Below are 26,343 nucleotides of genomic sequence, written 5' to 3' on the forward strand. Positions count from 1 at the left end.
ATCTCTTGAATTCAAGCTGGAATCTGCACTTCACTCACATCTAGAAAATTCACTCTTGTAGTGTACAGAGGATCACTGAAACAGTCGTTGACCAAAACCTTACGGACCTGAATTTCATCATGTAGTACAAATGACAGCCTCATGGTGACGCCAGAGGAAAAGTTATCAGTTAACCAAAGTCATTCAAATCCTCCATTGAGACACATACTACATTTAATGACAGATTATCAAGCAGTTGTTTTTCATCATATTTTTCACCTTTTATGCTGTGAAACTTTATAACTGGTTTGGTTATTAGACCCAGAGAGGAGCCCAGTGTTTTTTGAAACAGATGGTCTTAGTCCCAGTAATAAAGAAAAATAGTTGTGAACATAGTAATAATAATAGTTCAATAATTCAAACAATTTTTTATACAAATAAGAAAACAAAAACAAATACAAAAGAAAGTACATGCATCTTGATTTTTATTATTGATTAAATTGTACAATATCACAGCATTAATATTTATTATTTAAATATGAATATTTAATGAATTTGAAAAAAGGATTTAAAAAAATGAATATGCCCTCATAGAATGTCCTTGCGATATACTTGGATATTATGAGTTCATGCAGGTGACTTATTCCCTAATAGAAAAAGAAGAAATGGTGGTTATTGATTTGAGACCGATCATTAAACATTAGTATTGAATCTAAATTTGTATTCATACTCACAAGTGATCGGTCCAATGGTGATGGGATTCATAGAAGCTGAGTTGGAAACAGAGCGGCGTGTCCTACTTGTGCATGACTACAAGGAGAGAGGCGATGAGAATAAAGATATAGGATTAAAACCAGAGAAACCATTTTGGATTATGGAGTACTGCTAAAGTGAAATGTGGAACTCACTGCTACACAGCTGGAGGTCCCCTTTTTGCACAGGCTGAGGCTGCAGTGAAGATATATGTCTCTGTATTGACCCTGGAGCAGGAAGAGCAGAGCAGAGAAACGAGCTCGGAGGGACGAGCCGCTTTCAACTATTGACACCTTTAGGCGGTTAGTGGGACACCTGTGAGACAGGAGGGAGGAGATCAGCAGGGTCCACACAATTCACTGTATCTCACAAAGCATTGGTGAGGTTGGAGAGATGCACATACTTGTTCTGGATGAGAGGATATTGTGTGGGATCATCAGGGTTTGGTGAGTGAGTGGCATAGCAGTCCTCCAGAACAGCTGCCAAAACTGGGTCTGTGTCCTCCACAGAGACGCCCACGTACAGAGGTGAACCCACTGGGAGGAAGACTTGGCCTGGTGGATAAGACTCAGTGTAGTTGGAGTTGCGGAACAGAGACATGGAGGCTCGAGCTTTTGGACCCGAACCTGAAATGCCTCCAGACAACCTGAAAAAAAGGAAAGAAAATTATATAATGCAATGATCTCTCAGACACTACTTGCTGCTATTCTGTCTTTTTCCTGGTTTGTGTAAGTGGAGGCCTTCAGTTTGTTTGCTTTGTTTTCACTTTATGTCTTTATGCCCACTGTGCTCCGGAGTGGACATCTCTAAATCAGAAGTCTGATGGTTCAATCCCCAGCTCTTCCAGACCATATGTTGGAGATGTGTGTATGTGAGCATGTGCCGATAAAAAGTGCTTCAAGTGCATAGACTCAAGTAGCATAATCAAGGACCATATAATGACCAAAAATGTGCCTGAGAGCAGCACCACTTTGAGATTATTGACCTGGATTTCACAACTTATCTTTGTGCCTGTGCGTGTGTGTATGATTGTGTGTGTATAATCACTTCACCCCACCAATCATTCTGCTGAGTCAAGTGATCACTGCTATCTCTCCTTTCTTCCTCAAAGCCTTTGTGGGAAAACTCTGTTTCAGCCTACATACAGTTTGTGGGGTTATGTTAATTTGTAAATCCAAATTGTTGCCTCGAGGCAAGTGTTTAAAGTCCCTGTCAGTACTTGAATGTGGGTATTTAGATCCTCATCATTAATAGATTCGTCTTTACATGATTTTTATTGACTGACGGCTCTGTTCACTAAAGCAATGTGGCTGTCATATAATTTTGTTACAACATTTCTGAATTGGTGGATACATAGAAATAGCAAAAAGAAGGACAAATACAAATATAGAAATCTCTCATGTGAAATCTCCTTGAGTTTTTTCCTCTCACTGTACTGATCTTTATTTGTTAATGAATAATCAGGTCCTCAGATGACAGGAGGCTCAACAAGTCAACAAGGACAGGTTAAATAATAAATAAGGCTGTAAAAAATCAGAAACTTGTTTTAGTGATAAAAATCTAATTGCAGAATCTTTTTGTCCTGTTTTCTCATGTTTATCCTGTTGTTCTTAAAATGGACAGGATACATTATGGAATGAAGCAAAGAAAATACTTTTGAGAACAGGAAGTGCTCTCTTTAAAAAATGTACTCTTCACATCCCACAGCTGCTCACTCAAATATGTGAACGCTTGCTACCAAACAAATTTCCTGTAGATGAACAGTTAAGACAACCTTGAATTTTGAACCTTGACGTGTGTGTGATCATTTGATTCAGAAAGAGTCATAAATAATCATTTAGGAAATGAATATAATTACCACATTTGTCTTGGCCCTATGCCTATCAGTGACCATGTAATCTACTTTCCCTTTCATCATGGGAAGCCAAGTAGACGCACCCTTATGGAAAACACTGTCCTCAGCTGGAGAAAGGTAAAAAAAATAAAATAAAAAAAATTATACAGCATAATCAGGGACCATATAATGACCAAAAATGTGCCTGAGAGCAGCACCACTTTGAGATTATTGACCTGGATTTCACAACTTATCTTTGTGCCTGTGCGTGTGTGTATGATTGTGTGTGTATAATCACTTCACCCCACCAATCATTCTGCTGAGTCAAGTGATCACTGTTATCTCACTGCTATCTCTCCTCTCTTCCTCAAAGCCTTTGTGGGAAAACTCTGTTTCAGCCTCTCACTAAAGACTCAGGTGGGTTCTTTTGCCCCCTGAATCCTCTTCTTTCTACTGGAATTAGAGTTTGTTTTTAGGTTTTATTATTAAGTATATTTGTCTCAAATTTGTTTTTAAAACTTTAAGTAAACAGTTTTTAGATTTAAATGTTTTATATAAATGTGATTTGACTAAATAAGAAGACGCTTCCTACGTATTCTTTACATCTTAGAAACCACGTGGTAATCCACCATAGGAACGCCAAGCAAAACAACACTATTGTACAAAAACACAGAGAAAAGATGAAAAATGTTTAAAAACAACATATAACAGATGGGCTGAAGATGATTTTAAATAAAGGACATTTGTGGTGTTTTAGTCACAAAATCTTGAAGAATCATATTTTTTATGTTTTATATTTATTTGCACCAGAGTACCAAAAGAATTCATTAATTTTGGCAGTTTTATTTGCACAAACATTATTCTTGAATGTTTGACACTTCATGAAATGTCATGAAGTGGAGCTAAAGAGAAAAATCTCAAGTAACATTTTGCAACTAATTTGGTTAATTTCTATAAGGTCATTAACATTGCTGGGTAATTGTATTTCAAATCAACCAAGTCCTCTGCTTGACCAGCAGGGCTTGGTTGTCCAAAGATTGCAAAGTCCCATATTTGAACACACATAAATCCAAAAGTCCAATGTGAAATTCCCAGTCACAAAAATGAAAAAATTCTATTCCATGTTGACTCATCAAATTGTTTAGACTATTTTTTGTTAAACCATCTCAGATTCATCTACACTTTTTGTTATCCATATTTACGTTTTTAGTGGAAGAAACGAGGGAAAAATAAGAATTTGCATATTAATGATTAAGGAACTGACCTCCCAGACCATTGTTCCTTCAGCCGTTATGCAGCGTACTGTTTATAAGATTGGGGAAACCTGCACTCAGCTGAGACCGAAGAAGTCACTTGGATTAGTGACGAAACGTTTCTCCCACTGAAAACTTCACGTCCAGATGAGCAGAATCAAACTTTGGTGATTTACTTGTAGTCATTCTATTTCCTCTGTACTTATACTTAGGTTTATCCCAGCTGTGACCAGTTTCCAGCCCTCCTGATTATCAGGGGCGGATCTACTGGGGTGGCATGTGCCACAAGTGGTTGATTGTTACACTCTGGAAATGGAATGAAGGTGAGTGTTATTAACCTTCTGGGGCCGACGGACGCAACACTATCAAGAAAGAGAGAGAGAGAGAGAGAGAGAGAGAGAGGAAGAGAGAGAGAGACAGAAAGGGGTACACAGACACTTTGCGCAGGCACCGTCTCCACCTCACTGAAGCCAGTAAACACGTCACTGGATTTGGCCCGGTGGCAAATTCATAAAAGGAGACATAAGCCTGCTTTGTTATAATATTTACCTCCACAGATGACTCTGGCATCTTTACAGTTAACACAATTGTGGACCCCAAACCAAGTATGTTTGCATTTGGTAGTGCTATTAGCGCTGCCACAGCCCAACTGTCTGCACACCACATTGGCATCATTAAGATCTCAGGAATCATCACCAACAGAAAAACAAAATATTAATTGGGGTAAGTAAAATAAGAATAATGTTATTGGTAGACAAGGCTTGCTATGATGACTGCTAACATATAGGATGATGTGGAAGAATGGGGGAAGGTGTTGTTGCTTTGGGTCTTTGGGCAAGAGTTTCGTGTTTCTATTCTTAGTTTATTCTTTTGGATATTTCAGTCTGTAGTTCTTGTTACTTTTGTACTCTGGCTCTGTTTGCATTTTGAGCATTGGTTTATATCTCAGCATAACATCTCCAGTGTCCTTTTGTATCTTGTTAACACTTTGTCTCTCTCCGTGTTTGTTACTTCCTGTTTTATTTTCGCCCTCTGTTGTCTCCTGTGCAATCTATAAGAGATAAGAGACAGAGAAGCTGATACAGACTCTGGCTACGTCTACACTAATTTCAAATGATAAATTTGAAAACGACATTCTCGTCTAAAAACGCTCCGCGTCCACACTGTCGTTTTCAGTCATTTCCTAACAGTTGTTCATCTACACTGAAACGACTCAAAGCGCTTGTTCCTGTATTGCGCATGCGTGAAACGAAAACGATTCGACCTGCTAATTTCTGCCTGCTGTTTATTTACTTACCGGCTCTTTGAAACGTTGCTGTAAAATGTTGAGGAAAAGCACCAAGTTTTTTAAATGGACTGACAATGAGGTGGAGTTCTTGCTGCAAGTAACACAAAAGTACAAAGTAGCAAAAGTGAGTGAGAATTAAAGAATTTTCTAAATGCTCCGGATTCGCAGTCCACACTGCGATTCGAAAACGATGTTTTCAAATGTATCCGCTTTGGAGAGCATTTTCAAAGAGCTCAGTTTTCCTTGACCAAAAATGCCGTCTCAGTGTGGACGGAAGGCCAAAACGGAGAGAAAAAGATGCGTTCTCAAATGAAAACGTATTATGTGGACATGGCCTCTGGGTAGTAGGGAATTAGTTGCCAGATGACTTGGAAAGTACAGCTTAAGTGATGAGGGAAATTCCCAAGAAGGTGTTGTGTCCTCTGGACTGTGGAATTGGTGGTGGAATGAGGAAGTAAAGGAAAGTGTTCAAAACAAAACAAAGAGATCAGTGAAGAAAAAGAGGGGTAGTGAAGGACATGAAGAAAGTAGACTAGAGCAGCGGTCCCCAACCTTTTTTGCGCCACGGACCGGTTTATGCCCGACAATATTTTTCATGGACCGGGCTTTAAGGTGTCGCGGATAAATACAACAAAATAAAACTAGTACCGGTACCGAAAAAAAGAAAATTTATTCATAACACACGTGAAAAGACCAAGGAAAACCGAGTAAACGATAAAAACGATAACAAAATAACGCTGAAAACCGATAAAAACCCTGAAAACTATACATTTCACACCTGAGCCTCAACTCTCGCGGCCCGGTACCAAACGACTCACGGACCGGTACCGGTCCAAGGCCTGGGGGTTGGGGACCGCTGGACTAGAGCACTGGGCGGCTTGGCGTACAGAAAAGAGAGAGGTAGCAAAGAGACAGCAAAGAGAAAAGACTTTTATCGACTTGTCTGAGAGAGAGGGTAGTTGCTGAGATAGTTTAGATATCTGCAGAGAAGATATAGAGTTGATGTATTTGACCAAAGATGTTGATTATGGAGCTTCCAGGTGCTGGACAACATAGATGATTCATGGATGTGGTGAAAGAGGAGATGCAGAGGGTTGGTGTGACAGAGGAGGGATAGGGTGAGATGGAGGTGAGCCACTGTGGAGAGCATGCTAGGGAGCAGCCAGAAGAGGAAGAATGAAAACAGATAACCTATCTAACCAATTCAGGTTAAACTATTGCACTGATAAGATACCATATCTTGGTATTGTATCTTGATAGGATAAAATCTTGGTATCTTATCAAGATATGTTTGTTTTAGATTTGCTCTCACGTGATTTTTACTGTAAGATATGAGGAATAGGCTTTGATATAATCTGACCTCCTTTCTGTTTTATGCAGGTAGTGTCATACAACATTCAAGTCTTACAATTAGAGTCATTACAGAAGATGTCGTTAGGCCCCCGTTTTTTTAACAAATAAAAATGTAAAAAAAAATCTTTTGAATTTGAAGAAAAAACATACAAACTTGTCATATCTAAGATGGATTACATCTTACATCGCACTCAGAATAAGACCTCTGAGCGAAAATTGATTACATCTTGGAGAAGCTCACTGCAGTCGTTAGTTCTCAGAATCTGCTCTTTGAGCACAAGAAGGACAACATCACGGAGCGTAGGTTTGATAAGATCATGGAGAAGCTCACGGCTCTCCAACGGGAGATTGAGAGACCAGTGTCGGACAGCTTTGAAATTCACATGAGTTGTTCGCACTAAAGTAATACACACTCATCCCCCCTCCCTTTCCAAACTCCTTCGATGCTTGTCCCCTCCCGGGGAAGATGGCGGTCGACTGGACCAGCGCAGACATGCTGCAGGACCGGATGCGCTGTCTACACCGGCTCTCTCTTACCCTTTACCCACCCTGTTGCTTGTCTTGTGTTTCTATGGTGTACTGATAGTCATGTGCTTTTTGTGCTGAGGTGTTTTTTTCTGTTATCAAACTGTTCTCCCATTAGGAGCTCAGTCTGAGTGGAGTTTTTTTTTCTCCTCCTCTCACCTCATGTTATATATTTTCGTTGTTTTTTTCCTATCAGCCTACCTCTCTGACATGTCTTCCCAATGTGTTGTTTGTGTAAGTTTGGTCAGAAGGTTCCTTTGTAAGTGTGCATGCGCCATTAGCGTGCTGCCTGCTGTAACCCTAATTTCCTTCGGGATTAATAAAGTATTCTGATTCTGATTCTTAGATCAAAATATTACATAGACAAGACATCATGTTATCCAAAACTAAGTGCACATGATAAGACCCAATGGGAAATAGTGATGTTATTTGATCTGGTCATGTTCTATAATATTTGCCTCAAAGGCATGAATTCATCTGTAAAGAAAAACTAACATTTTTTCTGCCTATAGTCTGTTTTAAGATTAAAAGAACAAAAGCCTAGTGTTTGAAGTTAGTGAAAGAAAAAACAAGTGGCTCAACAGCACGATCAATTCATTTCACTTTTGCTAACAATAAAAGCATTTAGACTGTCAAACACATGTATAAAAATTATAATACAACCAGCCCAAGTAGAATCTTTTTCTCAACTAAAAGCCTGTAAACAAAAAACACTAGTGATGACAATGCTGTCTTATGCAGCAGTAGCCTCTCCTCTCGGACACACACGGCAATCAGCTTGTTACTATAAATACAATGAAAACCTTCACAGCCTTTATAAAACCATCTGATCAACTAGCATAACTGAAGAATTTTTTCAACTACTCCCGTCTGTGTGCCGCCAAACTAACTGACTGCTAAATGTAGATTTGATTTTAAATTTTCCTCAGTTACTTTTATAGTCTTCTGTAAGCTAAATTAAGTTCACTGACTGAAAAGGTGCTCTAGCCTGTGAGCTTCAGGTCAAGCAGTGTAAAACAGACTTTACAGGAAGGCGACACATAAAAACGCATTTATGCATTTTTGGAGTCACCAACTGAATACATGCAAATTCTGGCAGCAATGCAATGCATGCAGTTTGTGCTGATGTCACGGTGACATGCACAAAAAGCATTCCTTCAGCGGAGAATCTATGCACTGCTTGACAATTTTAAATTATAACTCAGGTCACATAAAAGGTGCTCAGTGTTAAGTTATTATGGCGATCTTACCAGGTACGAAGGAAGGCCACCTTTGTCACACTGAAATCTCGAGTTGAGGCTCAGCACAGCTCACTAACCTGTTAAACTCTCCTTTATTTGTTTTTTAATTTTTTTTATTATGTGTGACTGTCATTATAATTGCATTCTGTAAAGCTAAGTAGGAGTTATTCAACGGTGCTTGAGTCCAACCCATCTGATATTTCCTGTTTATGATGTGTTTTTTTTATATATATATACACATATATACACATACATACATACACATACATACACATACATACACATACACATACATACACACATACACATACATATACACACATACATACATACATATACATATATACATATATATATACATATATACATATACATATATATATATATATATATATATATATATATATATATATATATATATATACATATATATATATATATATACATATATACATATACATATATATATATATATACATATATATAAAAAAAACACCCAGCACGCCCCTGCGGGCGGTTTATCCTTCAAGCTCGGGTCCTCTACCAGAGGCCTGGGAGCTTGAGGGTCCTGCGCAGTATCTTAGCTGTTCCCAGGACTGCGCTCTTCTGGACAGAGATCTCCGATGTTGTTCCCGGGATCTGCTGGAGCCACTCGCCTAGCTTGGGAGTCACCGCACCTAGTGCTCCGATTACCACGGGGACCACCGTTACCTTCACCCTCCACATCCTCTCAAGCTCTTCTCTGAGCCCTTGGTATTTCTCCAGCTTCTCGTGTTCCTTCTTCCTGATATTGCTGTCATTCGGAACCGCTACATCGATCACTACGGCCGTCTTCTTCTGTTTGTCTACCACCACTATGTCCGGTTGGTTAGCCACCACCATTTTGTCCGTCTGTATCTGGAAGTCCCACAGGATCTTAGCTCGGTCATTCTCCACCACCCTTGGGGGCATCTCCCATTTTGACCTCGGGACTTCCAGGTTATACTCCGCACAGATGTTCCTGTACACTATGCCGGCCACTTGGTTATGGCGTTCCATGTATGCCTTGCCTGCTAGCATCTTGCACCCTGCTGTTATGTGCTGGATTGTCTCTGGGGCATCTTTACACAGCCTGCACCTGGGGTCTTGCCTGGTGTGATAGACCCCAGCCTCTATGGATCTTGTGCTCAGAGCTTGTTCTTGTGCTGCCATGATTAGTGCCTCTGTGCTGTCTTTCAGTCCAGCTTTGTCCAGCCACTGGTAGGATTTCTGGATATCAGCCACCTCCTCTATCTGCCGGTAGTACATACCGTGCAGGGGCCTGTCCTTCCATGATGGTTCCTCGTCTCCCTCCTCTTTCTTGGGTTTCTGTTGCCTGAGGTATTCACTGAGCACTCGGTCAGTTGGGGCCATCTTCCCAATGTATTCTTGGATGTTCCTTGTCTCATCCTGGACTGTGGTGCTGACACTCACCAGTCCCCGGCCCCCTTCCTTCCGCTTAGCGTACAGCCTCAGGGTGCTGGACTTGGGGTGAAACCCTCCATGCATGGTAAGGAGCTTTCTTGTCTTTATGTCAGTGGCTGACATAAAGACTGACATATATATATATATATATATATATATATATATATATATATATATATATATATATATATATATATATATATATATATATTAGGGGTGCAACGATATTCGTATCGATATTGAACCGTTCGATACAGTGCTTTCGGTTCGGTACGCATATGTATCGAACAATACAATTTTTTTCAATTTTTTTTTTTTCAATTTTTTTTTTTTTTTTTTTTTTTTTGTGTCCCGTTTGGATCTATAGCCATCAGAATTGTTGTCTTGAGGCCAAGAAAGATGCCAAGAGGATTTATTTTAAGTGGATCATCATATTGGTCCATTTGATTGACCTTTATTATAATTATGAATTTATTTTATTTTCAGTTGCAAACGGGACAGACATGACTGTGGGATAGGACAGGGGGAAAGAATGAAAGAAAGAGGGGGAGAGAAAGAAAGAAAACCAAAGGGGAGAAAAAAAAAAGAACAATACAAAATTTGTAATTTATTTTATCAACTTTCCTTCTGACGATGCTGTCTGTGTTGAGCGCTCAGTGAATCTGCATTTGACTACTCCGCCTAGGCTCGAGAGTGCAGCCTAGGCGGAGTAGTCGAACGCAGATTCACTGAGCACTCAACACAGACAGCATGGTCAGAAGGAAGAGCGCAGGGCAAGCTAGCGAGACAGAAGTGGACCTCCCCACCCTCATTCAGATCTGGCGTTTGGAATTATTTTGGTTTTCATGTGACGTATGACCCTGAAGGTAAGCGAGTCATGGACTAAAGTAAAACAGTATGTTGGATGTGCCATGCAATGCTCAATTACATGGGTGGGAGCTAGTGTGTTAGCGCAGTTAGCTCGTTAACGTGTTGGCCGTCTAGCCCCTCTGTATAGGGTAGCTCGTTAACGGAGATTTGCCGTGTTGCGGCGTTAAGGTTATTTCAACGAGATTAACCTGAAAGCACTAGTGGGAACACAACGAATATGACTGCACATTTACACCGACATCATCCTAGTGCAAAGACAAAAACAACAAGCATGCATGCTACAAACTTTAGCCGAGTCATTTAGACAGCTGTTAGCACAGGATTCTCCTTATGGAGACCTGATATGTTTAATATGCTGCTGAGAATATAGCCCAGAAGAAGCGGATAGTATAGCTTTTATTTTGGAAAGAGACATTTCTCTGTAATAAACTCTCTTTTCCAAAGATGAGTGATTCCTCAATCAGATACAGGGCTCGCAATATCGCTAGCCCGACGTCCCGGGGCTATCTCTGCCCTGCCTGTCGGGCTATTGTAGGAAGGAAAAATATATGTCAATGCTTTTGCATTCTTTCAGAAATGTAGCTGGGTAATTATGTCATTGGGTGAGCCACTGTCAATATGTGACATATTGAAATCGTGTTTGAATTTGCGCTTGTTTTTTTGCTTTCACTTTGCAATCGCGCGAACTGTGTATAGAGAGCGACAGCACTGATCTGTGAGTGATGATAATTTGTGCACCAATTCCTCTGACATCGTCTTATTAATTGTTAGCTTACTATGCAAACATGACAAGTGAAATCTCCCGCAGCTTAAACATGTGAGAGGTTGATCGCGCAGAGAATCGCTGAGCTTATGTGAGTGCGGCAGGATATATATTTCACTACGATGACCTGGATGATTGAGAACCTTCACAGACAGATATATATTTTAGTTCTGCTGAGCCAAATAAGACAGGTCAGGGTGAAGAAGTGACAGCCAAAGAAAAGCTTACCACAAAACGGAGAAGTTATGACAAATCAGACTATAAGGCAAAAAGAAAGTGCAGCTTTATGGTTTCATGGACAAAATAATTTCTGTGGCTGCAATATGATGAGCTAAAAAACAACACGCACAAGGGTTAGGGTTAAATTTAAAAACTGTACTTTTGTGTTAAAATATATATTTATAATTTTAATAAATGACAAATTAAAAAGGCATGAACATTTTTTTTTGTATCGAAAAAATATCGAACCGTGACACCAAAGTATCGAACCGAACCGAACCGTGAATTTTGTGTATCGTTGCACCCCTAATATATATATGTATATATGTGTGTGTATATATATATATATATATATATATATATATATATATATATATATATATATATATATATATATATATATTTTTTTTTTTTTTTTGCTCTACAAGGGACTGATATCCACTTACGAGGACATTATACTGCCACTGTTCTATCAAAATTTAAAACGAATGTCTTCATATGTTGATCTCATTTTTCTCAGAAACAAAGATTAGGTTATAAAAAAAAATCAGGTAATTCTTTGTTTTTAAATTCATTAGGTCCCAATCAGCCCAAATGGCAAAGAAAAATTAAAAATGCATGCTGTGACAGAGTTCAGGTCTTAGGAGGTTAAATAATAAAGTCGAGATGTTATTGAAGGGCTGACCTTCAGCTTTAATTCAAAGGGTTTAACAAAACTATTAACTGCTTAGGAAGCCATTTTATACATAGTTCTGTATTTCAGAGGTTCAAAATTAACTAGATAAACTAACATAATTTTACATTTGAATACTTGGATGAGGATTCTTTGCTCTCAATAACTACCTGAAGTTTAGAATCCATGAACATCACCAATCCCCCTCCGCGATTCGCTACCTTATCGTGGTGGAGGGTTTTGTGTGTTCCAGGGATCCCAGGGGCTGTGTTGTCTGAGGGCTTCTGCCCCCTGGTAAGGTCTCCCATGGCAAATTGGTCCTGGGTGAGGGACCAGACAAAGAGCGGTTCAGAAGACCATTATGAGAAGAAAATCAAGGGAACAGTTCACCCTGCCTGGGATAGGGTTACCAGGGCCCTTCCCTGGAGCCAGGCTCAGGGAGGGTCAAATGATGGCCTGACTAAGCTGTTAATGCTGTACTTTTGTAAAAACCTCTTAAATTCAAGCTGGAATCTGCACTTCGCTCATAACTAGAAAATTCATTGTTGCAGTGTACAGAGGAAAGATCACAGAAACAGTCATTGTCCAAAAGCTTACAGACCTGATTTTCATCATGTAATACAAATGACAACCTCATGGTGACGCCAGAGGAAAAGTCATCTGTTAACCAAAGTCATTCAAATCCTTCTTTGACTGTTGATACCCATCCCAAATTTAATGGCAGTTTATCAAAATATGGAAAGTCAGTAAACCAACCCAGAGAGGAATCCAGTGTTTCTTTGAAAAAGATTATATCAGTTCCAGTAATAAAGAAAATGTTTTGTGAATATAATAATAAGGTTGGATATAATGTACTTAGCATATAACATATGAAATAACATATTAAATTCTACAATGTAACATCAGTTTGATTAAATCATATAGAATGAATTTGAAAAAAGGATTTAATTACATCATAGAAAGTCTTTCTGATATTACAGGATGTTACAAGCTCACCGAGCTGATTTATCCCGCAAAACAAAAAGAAGAAATGGTGGCATTTATTACTTCTAGGCTGGACTACTGTAATTCATTATCAGGATGTCCTAAAACTTCCCTGAAAACCCTTCAGCTGATCGAAAATACTGCAGCAAGAGTACTGACACAGACTAGAAAGAGAGCAGATTTCTCCGATATTTGTTTCTCTTCACTGGCTTCCTGTTAAATCCAGAATCAGATTTAAAATCCTCTTCCTTACACACAAGGTCTAGAATAATTGGGCCCCATCTTATCATAATGATTTTATAGTACTGAATCACCCCATTAAAGCACTTCACTCTCAGACTACAGGCTTTATTGTGGTTCCTAGAGTATTTAAAAGTAGAATGGCAGGCAGAGCCTTCAGCTTTCATGCCCTTCTTCTGTGGAACAAACTTCCAGTTCGGACTCGAGAGAAAGAAACCCTCTGTATTTTCAAGATTAGGCTTAAAACTGTCCTTTTTAATGAAGCATATAGTTAGGCCTGGATAGGGTGACCCAGAATCCTCAGAGTTATGCTGCATTAGGTTTAGGCTGGTCACGGCAGATGGCCGCCCCTCGGTGAGCCTGGTTCTGCTGGAGGTTTCTTCCTGTTAAAAGTGTGTTTTTCCTTCCCACTGTCACCAAAGCACTTGGCCATAGAGGTCATATGTTTGTTGGTGTTTTCTCTGTTTTCTTTGTATTATTGTAGGGTCTATACCTTACAACATAAAGCACCTTGAGGAAACAGTTGTTCTGATTCGGCACTTTATAAATAAAATTGCATTGAATTGAATTAATACCTTCTCTGCAATTTTCATACGGTGCAATGAAATGTAAAGGGTATGATTAGAGTGTGTGAACTGTGATACTTGGTGGCTTTGCAGTTTATCACCCAGTTGGTTTCACATTCTAGCATCAAGGTATAGTTTTTACAAATAGGATGCATACCTTATTTGGACAGTTTGCAGTTATACAATGAAAAAAAGCCCAAATGGAACATAATATCAAAAAATATGTGTAAAATATTTGTGAATATTATATTTAAATCATCTCTCTTCTGAAAACAGAGTTCTGGCAGTTAATTTCACACTGCAGAATGTTATTGGATGTTCCAGATCACTCAGCTGGCTTGTCCACTAAAAAAAAGAAGAAGAAGAAAAAGTTGATATGGCAGTTATTAGTTTAATATAAATCACTATGTCAAGACATGAGCTCTGAATCCAGGTTTTAATTCATACTCACAAGTGATCGGTCCAATGGTGACGGGATTCATAAAAGCTGAGTTGGAAACAGAGCGATGTGCCCTACTTGTGCATGACTACAAAGGGCAAAAGAATGAGAAAAGAGATATAGGATTTAAACCAGAGAAACCATTTTGGATTATGGAGTACTGCTAAAATGAAATGTGGAACTCACTGGTACACAGTTGTACTTCCTCTGGTTACACAGGCTGAGGCTGCAGTGAAGATATATGTCTCTGTATTCACCCTGGAGCAGGAAGAGCAGAGCAGAGAAACGAGCTCGGAGGGACGAGCCGCTCTCAACTATTGACACCTTTAGGCGGTCAGTGGGACACCTGTGAGACAGGAGGGAGGAGATCAGCAGGGTCCACACACTTCACTGTATCTCACAAAGCATTGGTGAGGTTGGAGAGATGCACATACTTGTTCTGGATGAGAGGATATTGTGTGGGATCATCAGGGTTTGGTGAGTGAGTGGCGTAGCAGTCCTCCAGAACAGCTGCCAAAACTGGGTCTGTGTCCTCCACAGAGACGCCCACGTACAGAGGTGAACCCACTGGGAGGAAGACTTGGCCTGGTGGATAAGACTCAGTGTAGTTGGAGTTGCGGAACAGAGACATGGAGGCTCGAGCTTTTGGACCCGAACCTGAAATTCCTCCAGTGAACCTGACAAAGGGAAAGAAAATTATATAATGCAATGATCTCTCAGACACTACTTGCTGCTATTCTGTCTTTTTCCTGGTTTGTGTAAGAAGACAGCTTTGGATTTGTTTTCTTCAAAAGTCTGATGGTTCGAGCCCCAGCTCCTCCAGACCATATGCTGGAAATGTCTTTGGAGATGGTGCTAAACATGCATCCATTGGTATGTGAGCATGTGCAGATAAAAAGTGCTTCAAGTGCATATAATCAAGTAGTTGAACAAGTGAAATAGCACTGCCTAAATAACAGATTATATAGCTGATTTAAATTTTACACTAGAGTTTTAATCCAGTAAACATGTTTTGTTATGTTAATTGACAAATCTCCCTTTCTGACTGGAAAGAAGACTTTGTTTATTTTATTTTATAAACTTTATTTTATAAAGTCCAAGATATATATGTATTTTGAGCAAAAAGCAACAAAGTCTCTTGAGGGAATTGTGCGACTAAAAAGACATCTGCACTGGTAAAACGCTGCCTCCTGGTGGTAAATGTTTGTTAAATTCTGCATTGAATAATTACAAAACATATCTTTAAACTACAACTAGGCAGCAAACTGTTAACTGGATTGAGTAAACAACTTAATGTGGAGCTTTCTAAACAAACTGTAACGCTGTTTGGAAAATAGCCTCACAGCTAAAAGCACTTAAGTTTATGCATGAAGGATCTGAAAATGACTTTCAGTGGTCATGTTAAATTACAAACAGCTCACAGTAATGCATGCTTACTCTCTCATAAATGGTTAAAAGAAACACACACAGTAAACAAGATTCATCTTAATTATTGCAGTTTGGTAACAGAATAATTGAAAAGAGTGGGGTAATAACTATACTATTACACACATGAGAGCCCTGAATTTTAGAGCTACATATACTAAGTGATGCTGCAGTTAAATTCAATGAACTTACAGGTCTGGCCTGATAGCTACATTCAGGCTGGCGTCTGTGTCCAGGGGATAAGCACAGGAGAAGGGAAGACCCACAGGAAGAGCGAAGGACAAATTAGTCAGAGGGTAGATGAATAAACTGTTGAAGTAGATGACATGTGTGCTGTTGGTCTGAAAGACAGATGATGACATTTTCAGTCAGTTAAGAAATCATGTCACCTAGAGAAAGTCTAATCACCAGAGACATGTCCACAGGGGTTAATACAGTGAATCCTTCTGAAGTCTCTGACTGCTGTTGCTCACTTTTTTCTCCTTGAATAACAAAAAGGCCATTTTATGCCAAAACACAGTCTACAGCCATCTTATCACAAATTAATTGCGCAGTAGTGTTTTTTAATGGGACAGTTAAACAATAGGAAAAAGAAATAAGTCTTTACCCTCAGCACATTTCCACAGGCACCTGCCCGAGCCTCCATTTCATACCAAACATAATCATCACGGACTCTGACCCAGGAACAGTTGCTGGAAGCCAGGTTGCCCGAGAAGGGGTTCAAACCGGAGGATGACATGCTGCCCATATGCAGACCAACTTGGATTTTATCACGGCCACAAATTAACTGTGAAGTCTGGAGTGGAGGCTGCTGGACTAAAGAAAAAGACATGAGGTCACTAATAAAAAATGAAAGCAGATGAAATAGGAAATACCAAATGAGGCCAGCATGAGTACTTCAATGTCATAATATAAGATAAGATAAAAGATTTCATTATTTCAATTTTTCAGTATGTGAGAACTTTAACTTACATTCACATACGACGCTGGCATCTTCATGGTGACCACAGTTGTGGACTCCAAGCCCGTTGTGTCTGCAGTCAGTTATTGATGATTCATTTCCAAAACAGTATACATCGTCCAACCAGATGGGTCCGCTGCCCTGTCCAAAAGCTGCACTTTGTAGCGCTGAACGAGCGCTTCCACAGCCCAGCTGTCTGCACACCACTTTAGCATCATTCAGGTCCCAAGAATCATCACACACTGTGCCCCACTGTCCATCATTGAAGACCTCCACTCTGCCAGAGCAGCGGTTCTGACCATTGACCAGCCTCACTGACGAAAGAGCTAATAGAAAACCAAAAGAAGGAACACTGTCAAATTTTACTGGAATATTTTTCAATAGTAGTATCTGTACTTCTACTTAAGTACAGAATTTCTGTACTTTTGCTACCTCTGGTGGTGCTGTAAAAGATGACACCACTACAACATGTCAGTACATGAAACTTCTTGCTTCTTAGATATTCCAGGATCACCTATAAGTGATATTATTGCAAAGTGGAAACTCTTACAGCAGCTCAGTCACAAAGAATCATCCTATGTAAAGTTACTGAGCAGTGTCTCTGTGTGCTGAGGCACATAGTATGTTAAAATGTCCAACACTCAGCTGACTCAATAACTGCAGTGCTCCATACCTCCTCTGGCATTAACAGCTGTTCAAAAACTGCGCAACAGGAGCTTCTTGGCATGGGCTTCTGCTCTGTCTCAAAGCCAGACAGTTACAAAGTTTGATTCCACTCTTCATAGCTCCACATGTTCATATTTACCTTCACAGACGACACCAGCATCCTCAGAGTGGGCACAGTTATGAGATCCAAACCCTCTGTGTTGACACTCAGAGAGCTTTGATTCGTTGCCTGAGCATGTGACTTCATCCAACCAGATGGGTCCGTTGCCCTGTCCAAATTGTGCATTTGTTGGTGCTGATAGGACCGTACCACAGCCCAGCTGTCTACACACCACCTGAGCATCCACCAGGCCCCAGGCGTCGTCACACACCGTCCCCCACTGTCCACTGTGAAAGATCTCCACCCTCCCAGAGCAGGAGCTGTTTCCATTAACCAGGCGGACCTCCCCCTCGACTGCTGTGCTGTTGCCCACTGGTGTTGTGGTAGTGATGTTAGCGGTCACATGTGTGGTGGTGAAGTTCTGTGGCCTTGGTGTTGTTGGAAAAACAGTGCTGTTGATTCCTGGTTGGACTGAAAGAAAAGTGTCTTTGAACTCAAAGGACAAACTCAGTTTGCACTTCCTTCTACATTAATGAGGATAAGCTCTCATTAGAACATCTCAACATAATTGTTTTCTCACAAAATCCTTATTTACTTTGCATTTGACTCCATGTGCTGCACAACAACTTTATATTTAAATGGTGATTTAGAAACAACAAATGAGAATAGTTTTTCTCATCAGTTAGATGTCAGCAGTAAGAAATGGAGGGTACCTGAAAAATGCATAAAATTTACCTTCACAGATGATGCTGGCATCTTCATTATGACGACAGTCGTGGACTCCAAGCCCGTTGTGTCTGCAGTCAGTTATTGATGATTCATTTCCAAAACATGCTACATCGTCCAACCAGATGGGTCCGCTGCCCTGTCCAAAAGCTGCATTTTGTAGTGCTGAACGAGCGCTTCCACAGCCCAGCTGTCTGCACACCACTTTGGCATCATTCAGGTCCCAAGAATCATCACACACTGTGCCCCACTGTCCATCATTGAAGATCTCCACTCTGCCAGAGCAGCGGTTCTGACCATTGACCAGCCTCACTGACGAAGCAGCTAATAGAAAACCAAAAGAAGGAACACTGTCTATGGGAGTACTTCAGAGGAAATGTAGATTTATTAGAATAATATAACAATATAATAATATATATAATATATAATAATATAACATAATCATCTTTCTACTATTTATTTTACTTCGGCTGACAGGTGACAACACGTTATTTTAAACTTATTTTTAATTTGTTGGTAATTTGATAGTTCTTGGGGGCAGTGTCTGGATTCATGGAAATATCTTCATAGTAAGTTTATCTTTATTGAAAAATTTCTCATAATTCAAGACTAAAAGAAAAAATTGTTGTGTGGATAAAAACCTGTAGTAGTATGTAACTATAAATCATCTTAGTTCAGTGTTATCCCAAATGCACACACGAACAAAGTTGGATTTCACTCTCTTTAACCCCACATGTTCATATTTACCTTCACAGACGACACCAGCATCCTCAGAGTGACCACAGTCATGAGATCCAAACCCTCTGTGTTGACACTCAGAGAGCTTTGATTCGTTGCCTGTGCATGTGACTTCATCCAACCAGATGGGTCCGTTGCCCTGTCCAAATCGCGCGTTTGTTGGTGCTGAGAAGACCCTGCCACAGCCCAGCTGTCTACACACCACCTGAGCATCCACCAGGCCCCAGGCATCGTCACACACCGTCCCCCACTGTCCACTGTGGAAGATCTCCACCCTGCCAGAGCAGGAGCTGTTTCCATTAACCAGGCGGACCTCCCCCTCAACTGCTGTGCTGTTGCCCACTGGTGTTGTGGTAGTGATGTTAGCGGTCACATGTGTGGTGGTGAAGTTCTGTGGCCTTGGTGTTGTTGGAAAAACAGTGCTGTTGATTCCTGGTTGGACTGAAAGAAAAGTGTCTTTGAACTAAAAGGACAAACTCAGTTTGCACTTCCATCTAAATTAATGAGGATAAGCTCTCATTAGTACATCTCAAAATTATTGTTTTCTCACAAACTCCTTGTTTACTTTGCATTTGACTCCATGTGCTGCACAACAACTTTATATTTAAATGGTGATTTAGAAACAACAAATGAGAATAGTTTTCTCATCAGTTAGGTGTCAGCAGTAAGAAATGGAGGGTACCTGAAAAATGCATAGAATTTACCTTCACAGATGATGCTGGCATCTTCGTTATGACCACAGTTGTGGACTCCAAGCCCGTTGTGTCTGCAGTCAGTTATTGATGGTTCATTTCCAAAACAGTATACATCGTCCAACCAGATGGGTCCGCTGCCCTGTCCAAAAGCTGCATTTTGTAGTGCTGAACGAGCGCTTCCACAGCCCAGCTGTCTGCACACCACTTTGGCATCATTCAGGTCCCAAGAATCATCACACACTGTGCCCCACTGTCCATCATTGAAGATCTCCACTCTGCCAGAGCAGCGGTTCTGACCATTGACCAGCCTCACTGACGAAGCAGCTAATAGAAAACCAAAAGAAGGAACACTGTCTATGGGAGTACTTCAGAGGAAATGTAGCTTTATTAGAATAATATAACAATATAATAATATATATAATATATAATAATATAACATAATCATCTTTCTACCATTTATTTTACTTCAGCTGACAACACGTTATTTTAAACTTATTTTTAATTTGTTGGTAATTTGATAGTTCTTGGGGGCAGTGTCTGGATTCATGGAAATATCTTCATAGTAAGTTTATCTTTATTGAAAAATTTCTCATAATTCAAGACTAAAAGAAAAAATTGTTGTGTGGATAAAAACCTGTAGTAGTATGTAACTATAAATCATCTTAGTTCAGTGTTATCCCAAATGCACACACGAACAAAGTTGGATTTCACTCTCTTTAACCCCACATGTTCATATTTACCTTCACAGACGACACCAGCATCCTCATAGTGACCACAGTCATGAGATCCAAACCCTCTGTGTTGACACTCAGAGAGCTTTGATTCGTTGCCTGTGCATGTGACTTCATCCAACCAGATGGGTCCGTTGCCCTGTCCAAATCGCGCGTTTGTTGGTGCTGAGAAGACCCTGCCACAGCCCAGCTGTCTACACACCACCTGAGCATCCACCAGGCCCCAGGCATCATCACACACCGTCCCCCACTGTCCACTGTGGAAGATCTCCACCCTGCCAGAGCAGGAGCTGTTTCCATTAACCAGGCGGACCTCCCCCTCGACTGCTGTATTGTTGCCCACTGGTGTTGTGGTAGTGATGTTAGCGGTCACATGTGTGGTGGTGAAGTTCTGTGGCCTTGGTGTTGTTGGAAAAACAGTGCTGTTGATTCCTGGTTGGACTGAAAGAAAAGTGTCTTTGAACTAAAAGGACAAACTCAGTTTGCACTTCCTTCTACATTAATGAGGAAAAGCTCTCATTAGAACATCTCAACATAATTGTTTTCTCACAAAATCCTTATTTACTTTGCATTTGACTCCATGTGCTGCACAACAACTTTATATTTAAATGGTGATTTAGAAACAACAAATGAGAATAGTTTTTCTCATCAGTTAGATGTCAGCAGTAGGAAGTGGAGGATGGTGAAGATGACAACATTTGTTTTGAATTTATTTATAATTTGTTGCTAATTACATAGTTTTTAGTGGCATTATCTGTGGATCCATGGAAATATTGCCATAGTAAGTGTATCTTTAGTTAAAAAATGGTAAATTAAAGCAACAAATGAGAATAGTTTTCTCATCAGTTTGATGTCAGCAGTAAGAAATGGAGGGTACCTGAAAAATGCATAAAATTTACCTTCACAGATGATGCTGGCATCTTCATTATGACGACAGTCGTGGACTCCAAGCCCGTTGTGTCTGCAGTCAGTTATTGATGATTCATTTCCAAAACATGCTACATCGTCCAACCAGATGGGTCCGCTGCCCTGTCCAAAAGCTGCATTTTGTAGTGCTGAACGAGCGCTTCCACAGCCCAGCTGTCGGCACACCACATTAGCATCATTCAGGTCCCAGGAATCATCACACACTGTGCCCCACTGTCCATCATTGAAGACCTCCACTCTGCCAGAGCAGCGGTTCTGACCATTGACCAGCCTCACTGACGAAAGAGCTAATAGAAAACCAAAAGAAGGAACACTGTAAATTTTAATGAAAGGTGGATCTATTAGAGCAATATAAAAAACAACACAATAATCTTTCTACTCTTTCTTGCATTGACTGACAGGTGACAACATTTTATTTTGAATTTAATTCTATTTAGTTTTTACTGAATAGGGTTCTTGGAGTGATTTTGTGTAGAGTTATCGAAAAATTGTCATGTTATGTTCATCTTTATAAAAAAGGTTACTCATAATTCGCCTGAAAGAAAAAATACTTACCATGAAAAGCCTTATAGGTAAAAACCTGTAGTAGTATATAACTTTAAGCCATCTTAGATCAATCTGGCCCCAAATGCAGTCGGTACAAAGCCGAACTTCACTGCACATGTTCATATTTACCTGCACAGATGACACCGGCATCCTCATAGTGACCACAGTTATGAGATCCAAACCCGTTGTGGTGACACTCGGAGAGCGTTGATTCCATGCCTGAGCATGTGACATCATCCAACCAGATGGGTCCGTTGCCCTGTCCAAATTGTGCATTTGTTGGTGCTGAGATGACCCTGCCACAGCCCAGCTGTCTACACACCACATGAGCATTCACCAGGCCCCAGTTATCGTCACACACCGTCCCCCACTGTCCACTGTGGAAGATCTCCACCCTGCCAGAGCAGGAGCTGTTTCCATTAACCAGGCGGACCTCCCCCTCGACTGTTGTGCTGTTGCCCACTGGTGTTGTGGTAGAGATGTTAGCAGTCACATGTGTGGTGGTGAAGTTCTGTGGCCTTGGTGTTGTGGTAGGTAAAACAGGTGTAATTGTGTTCACTTCTGTTTAAAATAATAATAATAATCATGCACTCAGAAACCATTGAACCAACTGAATCATCAACAGGTTAATTATATTTAAAGCATAGGTTTACCTGCACAGTATGCAAGGTTGCATGCATATGGCTTCACAAGTTTGTAGACATAGTAGTTTGCATGGCAAAGTTTAACATGGATGGTGTGTGACTGAAAATGGCAGCAGCTGCCACTCCAAACATTGCACACAGTGCGATTCACAATTTCACCTGACCATGTGGGATGAGGTTGTGTTATCCACAAAGGCGCATGAGTTCCACACCTGTTTGATTCGACACACCTCTCTGGAATACGAGCACTGGTTTGATTCAAAAACAGGCGATACCAGCCTTGCCAGTTTATATATTGATCACAGTGTAGGACCTCAGTATTTGTGTTATTTGTTGAACGCCAGTCATCATTCAATGTTGCATAGTTCTGACAAGGGTCCACACATTGGGAATTGATGCAGTCCGTGCCTGAAGGACAAACTGTGTTCCCACAGTAGAACCGGACAGATTGGGAAGAGGCAGCTGCTCTGTTCTTGGAGGAAGGCTCCAGACATTCGTATGAGCCTGGCGTGTTGTGGCAAATCTGAGGTGGTGTGCATGGTGAGTTTGGGAGGGAACACTCATCAGTGTCCACACAGCCCTTCTCTGAGGACCAGTGGTAACCTCGGTCACAGCAAGAAGAGTCACTGCAGAGTTTTGGGTCATAGCAGGTGAGGCCATCACCTACAAAGCCATCTTTACAGATACATGAGAGGGCGTGGCCGGTGAAGGTGTCACCTCTTTCCTGTGACTCCAAGCAGGTGGCTTTGCCATGACATGAATCACAGCTGGTCACAGGAGTCCCTGCAGACAAAATAGTCACAGCATTTCATCTGTCACAGCACTTAAATACAAGTAAGACTTTTTGATTCATAATCATTTTGAAACATCTTTTGAAATCTCACCACAGTGTAAAATAGCTGAATTTAAAAAGAAGAAAGATTTGAGTAATTTGTTGTAATTTAGATAATTCATCAAAATAACTCTTTGGAGGCATTTCACGTCACTGTTGAATACTCTTACTGAATATGAGGTAAATATTTGTCTACTTTCAAACTGATATTTAAATAACATACCTTACCTAAAAAATTTCTAAAGGAGAAATGTGAAAATGTAAAATTAGCAAATTCATTATAGTTTGTCTGGAGCAATTATTTAATTAGTGTCTTAATTAGAGGCACAATAATTGACAAAGGAAAAAGTACCATTATAATAATTACATCAGTCCATTTAGAAAATGAATTTATGTCTAACTAGAGATGATTTACCTGAAGAAGTTCCTGTGAAAATATGCACAAGTATGAGTAAGAACAGTCCAGAAGGCGTTCCCATTATTGATCACATCCACGACTCAAACTGCGTGAAAAAGACAAAGGAGATGTTTTAAAACTGCATTTTTACATTATGCCATCTTATTCTGTATTAAATCTATAACTTCTGATGTGTCTGTACTTACCCTGGAGAGACTCTGAGAATCCAGCGCTTAAGCTCACAGAGAGTCTGAGGATGAGAATTTATTGGCCTGTTTCTGTGTGCAAAGGACAAATAGAAGTGATTGATGGGGAAATATATAAGTAGGTAAGACAAAGAACTTATTCATATGGCATCAAAGGAGTTACTCATTAATCTAAAGAACGAAAAAGAATCACGTCCACAATGAAAGGGCACATCCACAAAGCCCAAGTCAGTCATTTTTATGGTACAACAAATTGATGTTTGCACAATCCAGTATTTTCTCACACTTTGCTCATTTATAACCATCTCAGAAGATAAAGAGTACACTAAGTTTTGTGCAATGAAGCTATCTGCCCGACATTCAGAAATGTTGTTTGATCCAATATTCTTATCTCAAGATCCTGTTGGCATCTAGACTTTCAACTATTCAATATTTCCAGTGACATCAGGTGAACCCTGCTAATAATCATGCATGAATCAAAATGCCCCAGCACATGTAAGTACTTTTACAGTTAGACCCAAAAGGTTTTGGATAAAGACTTGCTGTTGTTGTAAGTTTGACCAAATATTGATGTTGTGAAAGGCTTTCATCTTTAATATGAGGGGCTTTACAACATTTTGCTTTATTGGTTTAGAACTTACAGCTGCTTGTGCATGTGTTTCTTTGCCTTCAGGTTTGTATTGAAAAGTTGCTCTGTTGGATTGAAATCGGCAGCTCAACAGTCTGACTGACGTGGCCATTGATTATTCCTTTCCTTTGTTCTGAGAAATTTGGGGGTTGCTTTTGCAGTTTCTTATTATTATCTGAACAGAGCCATGCATATAATCCATCTATTATTCTTAAAGACATCTCTTCACTGTAAACTGACAGTCACACACCTACCTCCTCAAACGTGTTCTTGACATGGTTAGATGTTATGAAGTTATTTTTCTTAACCAAGGAAAGAATTCTGTGATCATCCTTTTTCATCTTCTGAGCTCCTTCAGGCGTTTTAATGTTGCTAAGCTGACCAGAATGTACCAGATTGTTGATATATATACAGTGGGGCAAAAAAGTATTTAGTCAGCCACCGATTGTGCAAGTTCCCCCACTTAAAATGATGACAGAGGTCAGTAATTTGCACCAGAGGTACACTTCAACTGTGAGAGACAGAATGTGAAAAAAAAATCCATGAATTCACATGGTAGGATTTGTAAAGAATTTATTCGTAAATCAGGGTGGAAAATAAGTATTTGGTCACCTCAAACAAGGAAAATCTCTGGCTCTCACAGACCTGTAACGTCTTCTGTAAGAAGCTTTTCTGTCCCCCACTCGTTACCTGTATGAATGGCACCTGTTTGAACTCATCATCTGTATAAAAGACACCTGTCCACAGCCTCAAACAGTCAGACTCCAAACTCCGCCATGGCCAAGACCAAAGAGCTTTGGAAGGACACCAGGAAAAGTATTGTAGACCTGCACCAGACTGGGAAGAGTGAATCTACAATAGGCAAGCAGCTTGGTGTGAAAAAATCAACTGTGGGAGCAATCATCAGAAAATGGAAGACATACAAGACCACTGATAATCTCCCTCGATCTGGGGCTCCACGCAAGATCTCATCCCGTGGGGTCAAAATGATCATGAGAATGGTGAGCAAAGATCCCAGAACCACACGGGGGGACCTGGTGAATGACCTGCAGAGAGCTGGGACCAAAGTAACAAAGGTCACCATCAGTAACACACTACAACGGCAGGGAATCAAATCCCGCAGTGCCAGACGTGTTCCGCTGCTGAAGCCAGTGCATGTCCAGGCCCGTCTGAAGTTTGCCAGAGAGCACATGGATGATACAGCAGAGGATTGGGAGAATGTCATGTGGTCAGATGAAACCAAAGTAGAACTTTTTGGTATAAACTCAACTCGTCGTGTTTGGAGGAAGAAGAATACTGAGTTGCATCCCAAGAACACCATACCTACTGTGAAGCATGGGGGTGGAAACATCATGCTATGGGGCTGTTTTTCTGCCAAGGGGACAGGACGACTGATCCGTGTTAAGGACAGAATGAATGGGGCCATGTATCGTGAGATTTTGAGCCAAAACCTCCTTCCATCAGTGAGAACTTTGAAGATGAAACGAGGCTGGGTCTTCCAACATGACAATGATCCAAAACACACCGCCCGGGCAACAAAGGAGTGGCTCCGTAAGAAGCATTTGAAAGTCCTGGAGTGGCCTAGCCAGTCTCCAGACCTCAACCCCATAGAAAATCTGTGGCGGGAGTTGAAAGTCCGTGTTGCTCGGCGACAGCCCCAAAACATCACTGCTCTCGAGAAGATCTGCATGGAGGAAT

The 26,343-nt window shown here is 40.4% G+C and overlaps 2 protein-coding genes across 2 annotated transcripts; both read right to left on the minus strand.

The window, feature by feature from the left end:
• Positions 1 to 540: 540 nt before the first annotated feature.
• On the minus strand, positions 541 to 1,372 carry LOC146573082 (pancreatic secretory granule membrane major glycoprotein GP2-like). The gene is made up of 4 exons (XM_085278721.1): positions 1,136 to 1,372; positions 888 to 1,047; positions 714 to 789; positions 541 to 626 (listed from the first exon to the last, which is right to left on the minus strand). Exons 1-4 carry the CDS (start codon positions 1,330 to 1,332, stop codon positions 607 to 609), a joined length of 453 nt encoding a protein of 150 aa, XP_085134847.1. The 5' UTR covers positions 1,333 to 1,372; the 3' UTR covers positions 541 to 606.
• A 10,582-nt stretch (positions 1,373 to 11,954) lies between these two features.
• LOC146573083 (scavenger receptor cysteine-rich type 1 protein M130-like) lies at positions 11,955 to 24,094 on the minus strand. Its single transcript, XM_085277646.1, has 17 exons — positions 24,018 to 24,094; positions 23,830 to 23,917; positions 22,592 to 23,365; positions 22,068 to 22,499; positions 21,365 to 21,679; positions 20,475 to 20,906; positions 19,744 to 20,058; positions 19,049 to 19,480; positions 18,311 to 18,625; positions 17,615 to 18,046; positions 16,821 to 17,135; positions 16,456 to 16,664; positions 16,041 to 16,189; positions 14,858 to 15,100; positions 14,610 to 14,769; positions 14,436 to 14,511; positions 11,955 to 14,329 (listed from the first exon to the last, which is right to left on the minus strand). The coding sequence occupies exons 2-17, from the start codon at positions 23,891 to 23,893 to the stop codon at positions 14,310 to 14,312; spliced, it is 4,683 nt and encodes a 1,560-aa protein (XP_085133772.1). The 5' UTR covers positions 23,894 to 23,917; positions 24,018 to 24,094; the 3' UTR covers positions 11,955 to 14,309.
• Positions 24,095 to 26,343: the final 2,249 nt, after the last annotated feature.

This window comes from Mchenga conophoros, linkage group LG6, assembly GCF_057382185.1.
Source record: "Mchenga conophoros isolate Kocher_MC1m ecotype Shallow Benthic linkage group LG6, M_conophoros_male_GT1.1, whole genome shotgun sequence".
Taxonomy (NCBI): domain Eukaryota; kingdom Metazoa; phylum Chordata; class Actinopteri; order Cichliformes; family Cichlidae; genus Mchenga; species Mchenga conophoros.

What these genes read in the sequence shown, in the direction of transcription:
- LOC146573082 (XM_085278721.1), bottom strand. Translation starts at nt 1,332, where the DNA reads ATGTCTCTGTTCCGCAACTCCAACTACACTGAGTCTTATCCACCAGGC. An exon ending in TATCCTCTCATCCAGAACAA is followed by an intron (nt 1,048 to 1,135) that starts GTATGTGCATCT and finishes CCTGTCTCACAG; the next exon opens with GTGTCCCACTAACCGCCTAA. An exon ending in CACCATTGGACCGATCACTT is followed by an intron (nt 627 to 713) that starts GTGAGTATGAAT and finishes TTTTTCTATTAG; the next exon opens with GGAATAAGTCACCTGCATGA.
- LOC146573083 (XM_085277646.1), bottom strand. Translation starts at nt 23,893, where the DNA reads ATGGGAACGCCTTCTGGACTGTTCTTACTCATACTTGTGCATATTTTC. An exon ending in TGCCAGCATCATCTGTGAAG is followed by an intron (nt 19,481 to 19,743) that starts GTAAATTCTATG and finishes CTTTTCTTTCAG; the next exon opens with TCCAACCAGGAATCAACAGC. An exon ending in CACCATTGGACCGATCACTT is followed by an intron (nt 14,330 to 14,435) that starts GTGAGTATGAAT and finishes TCTTTTTTTTAG; the next exon opens with TGGACAAGCCAGCTGAGTGA.